Below are 12,327 nucleotides of genomic sequence, written 5' to 3'. Positions count from 1 at the left end.
CTTCTTATCTCACCATCGAGATGACTTAGAGGTCATCTAGTTCAACCCTTACTCTATTGAAAATGGGTTGTGCTAGCTAAGAATATGCTAAGAACTTTGAAGGTGATTACAACCAATATGAGTAATTGAATCCCTTGAAAAAAGAAAAATATTTTTCTGATTATAAAAGCAATACAAGTTAATTAAAGAAAATTTAGAAAATACACGTAAGTATAAAGAAAAAAATCAAAACCACCATTAGTAAATGTTTATGTATATCTTTCCCTGTTTTATTTTACTATGTTGGTGATTTAATAGAGGTAATTTAAGGGAAACATTCTGAAAAAAATAAAGCTTTTGGTTTTAATTGAAGGACATTTGGAATAATTATATTTTCTCAAAACAATGTTCGTATGTAATGTGGAAAATAAATTTATTGTTTAAAATCCGGCTCAGAGCCAGGAGAGTTAATCTATTCACACATGGAATGATGGGCTAAAAAGATTAATCTAGTAATAAATGCCTAGTCCCTGTGATAAGAAAGAAGGTTGCAGGAAAAATATTACCCAAACCTTATGTTTTTTTCAAATCTTAAAATTTATTTTTTTAATTCAATTTATGTAAACTCAAAAAACAAAACAAAAAAAACAGTTAACCTATTTCTCCCATCCCCTACCCTCCATTACTGGTACCCACCGCTCTATTCCCTGTATCTATGAGCTTGATTTTTATATATATAATATATATATATTTTAGAGTCTACATATAAGAGAGATCCTATGGTATTTGTGTTTCTCTGACTTATTTCAGATTATTTCAAAATTTAGGTTGAAAATGTTCATTTGTGGTTTGGTGGATAAGCACATTATTATACCTTGGAAATTTTTCAATATCTGGAAATGGTCTCAGTTAATTGTACTTTGAATTTCAACAGTGGAGCAAAAGGGCAGTTAAAATTGTAAAGTATTAGTTAATTGATTTGTGGTTTGTTAGTCTTTTAGCTTTGTCCTAAATCTTTAAATATGATTATATAAGAAGTTTAAGAAATTGGGTTTTCTTACTTTTTCCTTCTTGCCTAAAGGATAGACTTTAGCTTAAGGTTCACATATATTTGAACAGATTACAAGCCTGTTAGAATATAGAATTTCTTGTAAATTTGGTTAACAGGATACAAAATGGGGATTTTTTTCAGGGTGATGCTTTTTTCCTTATTTTGTTTTTGCTATTTTGGTAGTGGTTGGGAAGATCCAGGCAATATGTTCCGAGCAATTATTTTGCTAAGTGCTGTGAATGCATGATTTTTCTAAGGAGCTTATAGTACTGGGACAAACAGACAGTACAGACATTTGTACAGATACAAGATAGTTCCTTCAGTACTGTGTACTAGGTCTGATGGTGAGACGATAAATAAGGCTATTCAACTTTGTCAGAGGTAGGGAACTTTACAGAAGACTTAAAACCACATTATTTTTTTTAGTGGACACAAAGCCTAAAGACTCAAAAGTTACCATGTTGGTAAGAATTAATAGAATGAGACTACTACTACATAGCAGTTACGATTTTGGAAAATATCCGCATATTTATTGTTATTTTAATATTGTACAATTTACTACATGATTAATAAAGCAAACTATATAATGAGTTGCCTGATCGATTAAGCAACTTTTAAAATTATATTTTAGGGGCCAGCCCGGTGGCACAGTGGTTAAGTTCACAGGTTCATTTCACCCATGATCTAAAACCCTAATAGTAAAATCTATGTTTATTTTTGCATGTTCTCTTGAATTCTTTGCCTTTATGTATTTTCTTGGGGGAGAGGAGTTCCTTGTTTTTGCAGTTACAGACATTCTTTGCATGGCGTTTGGTTTCTTAATGTATTATAAGCATTTTCTGTATTGTTGTATGGCCTTCATAGTTACAAATGTGCATGAGAATTACAGAGAAATGAGAAAATATAGGCAAGGAAAAGGAAAAATAATCATCATTCTTGATGTTTATATAATGGATATATCATAATTCCATTATTCTCCTATTGTTGAACGTTACGAAGAATGTTTTTTTGGATATAAAAGTAATTTGGCATATCTCCAAATCCCCAGAAGTAAGGTTTGAAACAAAGCATATGAGTCTGTCTATTGCTCTTGATGTTTTGTTCAAATTGTTTTTCAAAAGGATTTTGCTACAAAAAGAGAGGAATAAGGTTTGCTGCCAGAAATGTATATGTGCACTGATGTCTCTGGCAAGTGCTCACCTTCATTACGTATTCTCATTTTTTAAACTGCGAATTCAATAGGCAAAGGAATTGTAGGTAATTGTTTAAATCTACCTTGGACAATAATAATCAAACTGATTTAAACATTTTCCCACAATTTTGTAATTATGCTTCATTTTATGCAAATGTCTTTATCATATATAATGTACTTTAATTCCGCTAGCTCATTTAATAACCTAGTTCTTGTATGTTATGAACTACCGCCTCCTCTATTTTCTATTCCATTTTCCCAGAGTAACATTTAATCATGATTATGTAATTATTTATATTTATTTCATTGTTTATATCCTCCACTAGAGTGTAAACTTGTCGGAGGAGTCTGTCTTTTGTCCAACTAACAGCTAATAGTGCCTGCCACATAGTAAGCAGTGTTAGTAAAAGTTTAAAGAATTAATAAATGAAATGAAACAATGCATATGGAAGGGCATCAGAGCTCTTGATAGCTGAGAACAGCACACCAAGATCTTAGTGGTGTGTTGCAAGATGGAAAGCTCATTCAAAGAAAAAGCGTATAGACCGTGATACAAAAACCCTTCCAAAAACAAAGTCTCAGCCGTTAATCAGAGTACCCTACAACCAAAGCCTATAGAAAGGATCGATCTTTACACGTACCTGGATATAAAGAACCTCAGTAAGAAAAATGGAATTGCTGGAGAAGAAGACTTGGCTAAGCAACTGAAAGCATGATGAATAGGTGTCATCCCTAACAAGAGGCTATTGACAAGAGAGGGCAAGATGGTAATGAAGGGAGGAATAGACAGATTAGAGAGCCAATTAGAAAGGCAGGCCTTATCTCAACACCTTTTTTTCCCTTTCTGCTTAATTATACCCACATACGGTAGCATACAATATGCATGTGTATGCATAATTAATTTGGGCATTTTTAACTGCTGTTTATATTCACCAAACTGCAGAGTGAATCTCTCTTTTCTGCTAGAACACATTCTGTTTGGTTTAAAATTTGATTTTGCTTATTTTAGCATTCAGCCATGCCATGTGTTTACCTATTTGCATAAGTAGTCTATTTTGTATTTATGTAGCTTCTATATTCAGCTGAATAAAAGTGAGGTCATGGCATGTGTGATTTTCTTTTTTTATTAGAATAGGACGAAATTAGGTTAGTACTAATTCATGCTTTAAAGGCTAATTGTTGAAATTCTGGAGAATTTTTGGGAAGTTATTTTTCAAATAAAAATTAGTTAATATTCTCTAAATGGTGCACATTTCAAGTGTGTTCTTTTTTGGGGGGTGGTTGAAATATTATTCAAAAGGGCTATTTAATATTTTTAAATGTGTATGAGGTTGGAGCAATAGTTGGAAGAATGTCCGGGAAGGTTATTTCAAAGTACAATTTCAGGAAGACTCATAGTTCATCCATAAATTATAATGGGACATTTATTTAAAATATCAGTTTTTATGTATACAAATGAAGTAATTTTCCAACCTTAATATTTTTATTTTATCTTCATAGTAAATAATTGTCATGCTGTATAGACACAAGACTACTTATTTTTTGTTACAATTTTTTGTAATTAAGAGTTGAAAGTTTATATATTCACTCTAATTTTCTTCATGAAAGACCAGGAATATTAAAGTGGTATGTCATTTGTGTCTGTGAATTTCTCCTTAAACAATTTTTCTAAGACGGTGGGGTTACCTTAGGGATGGTGCTTTTATGTGAAGCTGCTACATCTGACATGGATATTGGAAAGCGAAAGAGTAAGTGATATCATATGCCAAAATGTAACAGTTCTGCCTTTGATACAGAAAAAAGAAGGTCCTCTTAATCACTTCCCCCCTTAGTTATAAGTATGTTATTTTACTTCTTTACTACTATAAAAGTAATATATGCTCATTGTAGAAAATGTGGGGAAAAATAGGAGTATGAAACATTTGGGAGGAAAGTTATCCGTTATTCCACCATTGAAAAACTAATAATTTTAACGTTGTAGTAGTTCCTTCCATTTGTAAGAACATCTTTAAGAATCTTATACACCCCTTTTTAACTGGAGGTAAATAATTCACTAATAAATATTTTCCTATACATAATTCTAAATTTATTCTCTATATACTGTAATTTACTTAACCATTCTGATTTTGTTAAATGTTCGGTTTTTTTCTAACTGTCCTTATAATAAATACATCTTTAGTGACTATCATGGTATATTAAGCTTTATCCTCATTTCATATTAATTCCTTAAGGTAGATTCCTAGACGTAGAATGATTGTGTGGTCCTGTATATAAGTATTTTCAATTCTTTTGGCGTTGTAAACTGATGATGCTAAATTCTTTCCCCAAATGGTATAATTTAGATTCCTACTAGTGGTATTTAAGAATGCTTGTTTCACTGTAATTTTATCAGCTTTAGATAAGTTCATTAAAAATGTGTGTGTGTGTGGGGCTGGCCCCGTGGCCGAGTGGTTAAGTTCGCGCACTCCGCAGCAGGCGGCCCAGTGTTTCGTTGGTTCGAATCCTGGGCGCGGACATGGCACTGCTCATCAGGCCACGCTGAGGCAGCGTCCCACATGCCACAACTAGAAGAACCCACAACGAAGAATACACAACTATGTACCGGGGGGCTTTGGGGAGAAAAAGGAAACAATAAAATCTTAAAAAAAAAAAAAAAAAAATTTTTGTATTTGCTAATCAGATAAGGGGAAAATGTTATAATATTTTGTACTTCTTTGGTTATTAGTGAAGTTGAATATCTTCTTAAACGTTTATTAGCTGTTTGTGTTTTCCCTTATTTAAAATATCTTTTTGTCTTTACCATTTATCTCTTAGAGCTTTAGTCCTTTTCCCTTTGCTTTGCATGAACATTTTATATATTAGAATATTCACACATTGTTATTTGTTGCAAAGAAATTCTAACGCTGTAATTTTATTTTACTTACATGAAAATCAGTTTAATTCAAGAGTTTTCCTTTTATGGTTAAAAAGTTGAATGTCATCAAAATTAATCTACCTATGAGCCAGCCCTGATGGTGTAGTGATTAAAGTTTGGTACTCTCACCACTTCAGCAGCCCAGGTTCATTTCTCAGGCACAGAACCACACCACCCATCTGTGAGTTACCATACTGTGGCAATGGCTCACATAGAAGAACTAGAAGGACTTACCACTAGGATATACAACCATGCAGTGGGGCTTTGGGGAGGGGAAAAAAAAAAAACAAGAGTCAGCTCAGGGCAAATCTTTCCCTGCAAAAAAGAAAAAAAAAAAAACCTAGCTAAATAAAGTGTAATTACTTTTTCTTCTACAAGAGAAGATGACATTGGATTTCAAAATTTAGGAGATGCTTATTTTGCTAAATTGAAATGAATTTTTACATATTAGAAAAACAGAACTAATATATCAATTTTTTTATCCAGACAATATATATCCTTTCATTGGCTAACTTTTAAAAAATTGTCTATTTCACTAGACTTTTGCTGGTGAAGATGATGTAGTCTATACAGAAGTCAAAATATAATGATGTACACCTGAAATTTATATAATGTTATAACCCAATGTTACCTCAATTAAAAAAAGATTTTAAAAAATTTCTATTTCAGTATTCATTGTTAAGAAAAGGTCATCTGGGTACTACACTACTGGCCTGAGTTTAAATTGTAAAACATTTTGGCCACATATATTAATATAATCATAATTTGATCTACTTTTAAGATTCTAACGTAATGAAATAATCACTAATAATAATAAGCATTTCTTGGGGCTGGCCCCGTGGCCGAGTGGTTAAGTTCGTGCCTTCTCCTTTGGTGACCCAGGGTTTTGCCAGTTTGGATCCTGGGCGCGGACATGACACCGTTCATTAAGCCACGCTGAGGCGGCGTCCCACATGCCACAACTAGAAGGACCCACAACTAAAAATACACAACTATGTACTGGGGAGGGGGGGCTTTGGGGAGAAAAAGGAAAAAAAATCTAAAAAAAAAAATAATAAGCATTTATTTAGCACTTAATGTACTAGGAACTGCCCTAAGCACTTGTAGATATGTTATGTGAAAAAAGTAGAATACAAACATGTATACGTAGTGATACTGTATATATACATGTGTGTGCATTTGATTAGGGAAAAAAGTTTTCTACAATGAGCATATGTTAATACTCAGAAAAAAGTTTAACATTTACATTTTAGCCCCTAATCATATTGTGTGAAAATTTAAAAAGGAGAAAGAATTGTTCCCTAAGTATAACAAAACTAAAAGTTGTGTTTAGTATTGGCCAATAAGTATGTTTCTCTAGAGCTTCCGTTACTGTTAGCACACATGCTTCCCCGCATCCCGACCTTTGTGCTTCTTAGCTAGTCTTAGTCCGGGGTCTCAAATAGCCTCAATTTATGGCAGTCATACTTGAGCATTGTGGGGTCAGCATCTAGAGTTAAGGTCGTCAACTACTATGCTAAACCAGAGCGTACGAGATTAATGGAAGAGAGCTATGAATTTAGGGCTGGGAATTGTTTTTTTTTTTCTCTCATTATTCAAATGAGGAATCCATGTTGAATGCGTTCCTCATACAGGCAGTGTCATTGCCTGTGCATGAATAAAATACTTTCAAATGAGGCTGTCACAATGATATCAATGTCTTTAAGTCAGTATTTATCCATAATACAATAAGGTCAGTTTTAAGGATTTAAAAGAAGTTTAATAAGTGAATAAATGATTTTATTGTCAGTAGTAAAACAGTGTTTGTAACACTAAATTCTTGATTGATGGCTCTAGAGAAATTCATTATTTCGTACAATTAAATTGCACAAGTATGTAAATGGAGCTACTCTATTATAATGTAATGGAGCAAATTAAAAGGGAAGGCAGACTCTTGAAAATATAAGAATGGGGATGAAAATTGTTGGAAAGTTGAGATTTATAGCCCTTGCTTTTCACTCTTGGAAGCGTAGACTAAAATTTATGTCCTGGTTGTTTATTATGCTAAACATGCTCATTTTACTCCCCTGTCATTTTTCTGCAGTAATGTGTGTGGCTGGCATTGGACTCGTTGTATTATTCTTCAGTTGGATGCTCTCTATTTTCAGATCTAAATATCATGGATATCCATATAGGTATGATTATTTTTCATTTATATAGTGGTTGCCTATACCTGCAATAATTAGAGTTGATGTTGCTTTATAATATTTTCTTTTTGCTTTACCTCCAAACTATTCTAGCTTCTAAAGCAAAGAGATAGTCTTTAATTTAGGTATGTTGCATATAAAAATTTAAGATAATTATGATATGATGGACAATAGTATGGACTTCTCAGGAACATCTTTCAGGATTATTCTGACATCGTCTAATCTAGAAATCTATAAAACACATAATGATTAGAACACTTTATATCATATCTACTCACACAGTTTCTTGTCTGCATACTCTGCTTCCTCTTGAGGAGGAAATTATTTTAAACCAATTTTTTCTAAACTTATAACCTCTACTTTTCACGGCTCTTTAGATGGCATATATAGAACATTTGATTAGAATCTAGTTTGTAGAAAGTATTAAGAAAGAGTGTTTAAGAAGTTCTAATCGGCTTGAAGTGTTCATAAAGATCTCTAAGGCTCAGGGAGGACGTTACTCTCCTGGTTATAAGTTCTTGACTTTACTTAATAGCCAAGAGAAATGTACCTACATAATGGGGGATGTTGTGAGTTAGTTTTATAATCTGAGTGCTGCCAGTTTCTATAATTCCTATTCTTTTAATACAACATTGTCCTGTTGTATAAAGTATTATGAACACTACAGGTAAGTATATCAAGTGATATTTTTGAGACACAAATTCATTCTTCATATTATTATTATTTATTTATTATTTATTTATTTATTTTGGTGAGGAAGATTGGCCCTGAGCTAACATCTGTGTCAGTCTTCCTCTATTTCGTATGTGGGATGCCGCCACAGCATGGCCTGATGAGCAGTGTGTAGGTCTGTGCCCAGGATCGGAACCCACAAACCCTGGGCCACCAAAGCAGAGCACATGAACTTAACCACTATGCCACTGGGCCAGCCTCCTTTTTTTTTTCTTTTGAGGAAGATTAGCCCTAAGCTAACATCTGCCACCAATCCTCTTTTTGCTGAGGAAGCTTGGCCCTGAGCTAACATCTGTGCCCATTTTCCTCTATTTTCTGTGTGGGACACCTGCCATAGCTTGGCTTGATAAGTGGTGCGTAGGTCCACACCCGGGATCTGATCTGGCGAACCCCAGGCCGCTGAAGCAGAGTGCGCAAACTTAACTGCTATGCCACCGGGCTGGCCCCATGTTTTTAACACAAGTTTTTTTGTAGATAATTTTGAAAAACTCCTGGGTCGATTTGTTATATTGTGACACTCCTACGTGCCTTTTAATCAATGAACAACATAAATTAATCTTCTTTTGCATTTTTTTCTTACGAACTTAAGACCAAAACCTACTAGAACTTTGATTCTTATAATCTTGCGACTTTATACTTTTATTCTGTGTATGTATATTTTAAAATAATTTTTCCTCTATAGAATACTAACTGGGATGGAAGGGTAATCTTGCTGGGACTTGTGTTGCTATTCGATCACCATGGTTGCTTCAATTGGTGTCTGTCTTCAGGAGATAGTTTAACTTGAGGTTATGTCTCTTTCCTGTTCTCCTAAGACTACCTCAGTATCTCAGTGTTTTTGCTTTTTGTTATTGATACTCAATACATGCACTCAAACACTCTTTGGTCTGTTAAAATCAAGATATTTATTAGCAGTAAAGCCTACTTTTCTTTGAAAAACTAATAGATTGGTATATTTTTTTTCAGCTTTCTGATGAGTTAAAAAGGATGCCAGAGATATGTAGACACTGGAGGAATGGAAATCGGAAAATGAAAAACGTGTGTGTGTTTGAAAAGAAGAAGGCAATTTGTGTATTTTGTATTACCTCTTTTTTTTCAAGTGATTTGAATAGTTACTCCTTTAACCAAAGACGATGTGTAGTGCCTTAACAAGCAATTTCCTGTCAAAATCATGAAGTATTTGGATACCATTCTCCTCTTAATCTTCCCTTCCCAATGAACTTTATGGAACATTTAATTTAGTAGAATTAAGTATATTATAAAAATTTAAAAACTACTACTTCATTTTAATTAGAACAAGGTTCAAAACTGCTTAGTTAACTTTTGGCCATGTAACTTTATATTATCTTATCCAAAGATGGAGAAAAAAGTTCTGACCAGGTCTTCCTGCATATGCCTGTGACAGATAACTGCATCAGGAATCCATTCTGAGCTTTTCCATCTTCGCGTGGATGTGTATACTTTGCACATCTTTCGTTTTGGGCAGAGAAATCATGTGTGCTATGTGGTCTTCTGAAAATGGAATTATCATTCTTCAGAGTACACATCTAGCCTTTAGAAAAAAAGACTAGCCAATCCTCCTCTTCCTCCATCTTTCCTACTGGAATACAGTGCTATCTATGCTTCTTGGTAGCTGTAGGCATTAAAAAGTATCCCTAAATAGAGGAATATGATTTCTGCATGAGTGTGGTGTTAACTACATTGTATTTGGAAGGATTTCAGGTTCATTCTGTCTCCCTAGTTTTCTTTTATTTAGGCTGGGCCCCTCTCTAATGAAAATGTACCATAGTGCTAAGATCAGTATAACTTAAAAGTTGTCTAAAATGTTTCTGCAAATTAGAGATTGTCAGCATTTAATTTGTACCTAAGGAAAAAAAATAATCTCATCTGGTTAAGTTGATTTCTGTATTACAGTTACAACATATTTTATTGACCCTTGTGTTTAGGAAAAGGGCTCCCCTAGATTGGGAAAAGAAAATCCTGCAATATTGAGTTGTTGCCTGTGAAGAGAAAGTAAATGTTTTTTGGAAGCTGTTCTGTGTTCGCTATTGTTTTAGCCTTCACTCTCTCACTTTAAGTGGAGAAACAAAGTCAACAGTTGAAAAGGTTTTGAGTCTTGTCCTTTTTTCTCTTAGTGGAAATAACCGTATCTGCTAACCAAATTTCTGTGAACAGTGAAAGTTGAGAGTTATCATTAGGTCTAGCTATAACCATAACACCCCCATAGTTATGAAGAGTATCCTGAAATGCCACTATTATGGAAATATGAGAATTATGATTGTGAAAAAAATTTTTAAAGCAATCTTAGAAGTATTACATTAAAATAATACTGTGACTGCCTGCTACTATTCACCATCTGATAACCCTCCCGTGTGGTCTAGAAGTCTTATATAATACCAGAAAGAGATGGCTATAATTGCCTAAGAAGAAATGCTTTCTGTGAGCTTTCTGTTAGTAGATTTTGTGGGTGGGGGATATATTTGACATCTTACTCTTCAGTGGAGTTAATTTTTGTTAATTACTCCCATGTAAATCATGTGATTCTAGATTCCTTATCTGCTGTTCTTGTACTTGTCTCAGGCCAAATAAATTTATGCTGTGATTCTTACAAGACTTAGATGAAGATGCCCTAATTTGTACAGAATGACCAAGGTAATACTACTGCCATGTAATCTGTATAGCTCCAGATAATTTGCCATGAGCATTGAAAGAATGAGTGTTTTGTATTTGTTTTGTCTCCCTTAAGAGCACATTCTTCTTCTGTAAGGAGAAAAATTACATTCTGGCTAAAATTTGTGGAAAGCAGATTTACTACACTTAGAATAGTGTTGCTTTTATTGAAATTTTGAAATTAGCTTTCATCAGAAGTGCCTTAAGTAGATTCTTAATTTTCTAGTAATGGTTTAAATATTATTTGTTATGCATTTTTAAAATACCATTCAAAATGATACATTGTAGTGGCAAAGATAACCAAATGTCTGGCTGTTTGCTTTTTGACCATATCAATAAAATTTTACAATCTAAATTCTGAGTTTTTGATTAACATCTGAGCAGTGAATTTAAAACACTAAACTAGAATGGTAATATTAGGATATTCCAATTTGAAATAATAATGAAATTTCTTATTGTCCTAACAACAGTGAATTTTTTTTATTGAGGTTATGATAGTTTGCAACACTATGAAATTTCAGTTGTACATTATTCTTTGTCAGTCACCATACAGATGCACCCCTTCACCCTTTGTGCCCACCCCCCAGCCTCCTTCCCCCAGTAACCACTAAGCTGTTCTCTTTGTGCATGTGTTTGTTCGTCTTCCATATTTGAATGGAATCATACAGTGTTTATCTTTCTCTGCCTGGCTTACTTCACTTAACATAAAACCTTCAAGGTCCATCCATGTTGTTGCAAGTGGGATGATTTTGTCTTTTTTTTATGGCTGAGTAGTACTCCATTGTCTATGTATAACACATCTTCTTTATCCAGTCATCAGTTGATGGGCACTTGAGTTGCTTCCACATCTTGGCTGTTGTGAATAATGCTGCAGTGAACATAGGGGTGCATAAGTTTCTTTGAATTGTTGATTTCATGTTCTTTGGATAAATACCCAGTAGTGGGATACTGTGTTATTTCTATTTTTAATGTTTTGAAAAATATTCATACTGTTTTTCCATAGTTGCTGCACCAGTTTGCATTCCCACCAGCAGTGTATGAGGGTTCCCTTTTCTCCACACCCTCTCCAACATTTGTTCTTTTTTGTCTTGGTGATTATAGCCATTCTGACAGGTGTAAGGTGATACTTAGTGTAGTTTTGATTTGCATTCTCCTGATGATTAGTGATGTTGAACATCTTTTCATGTGCCTGTTGGCCATCTGCTTTGGAGAAATGTCTGTTCATATCCTCTGCCCATTTTTTTTATCGGGTTATTTTTTTTGTTTTTGAATTATGTGAGTTCTTTATATATTTTGGAGATTAATCACTTGTTGGATATATGGTCAGCCAATATTTTCTCCCAGTTGGTGGGTTGTCTTTTCGTTTTCTTCCTGGTTTCCTTTGCATGCAGAAGCTCTTTAGTCTGATGAAACCCCATATGTTTGTTGTTGTTCTTTCTCTCTAACAACAGTGAATTTGATAGACCAATTTCCTTAAGTATTTCTAGATTGAGATACATGCTTTCGTAGATTATCCTTCGCTAATGTTGTCACCCATTAGTTTAGTCAAAACAGCCAAGATAGATGAGTCGATGAATGGCTGTTTTCAATGGTTATCTAGCTT

The 12,327-nt window shown here is 33.8% G+C and overlaps 1 protein-coding gene across 1 annotated transcript in view; it reads left to right on the top strand.

The window, feature by feature from the left end:
• Nucleotides 1-11,079, top strand: part of MAGT1 (magnesium transporter 1) — a 44,710-nt gene extending 33,631 nt beyond the window's left edge. Inside the window, exons 8-10 of the mRNA XM_070605798.1 lie at nt 3,896-3,970; nt 7,220-7,310; nt 9,021-11,079. Of these exons, the coding sequence (XP_070461899.1) occupies nt 3,896-3,970; nt 7,220-7,310; nt 9,021-9,036 (182 nt within the window). The 3' untranslated portion in view covers nt 9,037-11,079. The remainder of the gene's footprint in view (nt 1-3,895; nt 3,971-7,219; nt 7,311-9,020) is intronic.
• The last annotated feature ends 1,248 nt before the right edge of the window (nt 11,080-12,327 follow it).

The sequence above is a fragment of the Equus przewalskii genome, chromosome X (assembly GCF_037783145.1).
Source record: "Equus przewalskii isolate Varuska chromosome X, EquPr2, whole genome shotgun sequence".
Lineage (NCBI taxonomy): Eukaryota > Metazoa > Chordata > Mammalia > Perissodactyla > Equidae > Equus > Equus przewalskii.
Note: the sequence above shows the minus strand (reverse complement) of the source record. Positions and strands in the feature narration are given on the sequence as shown.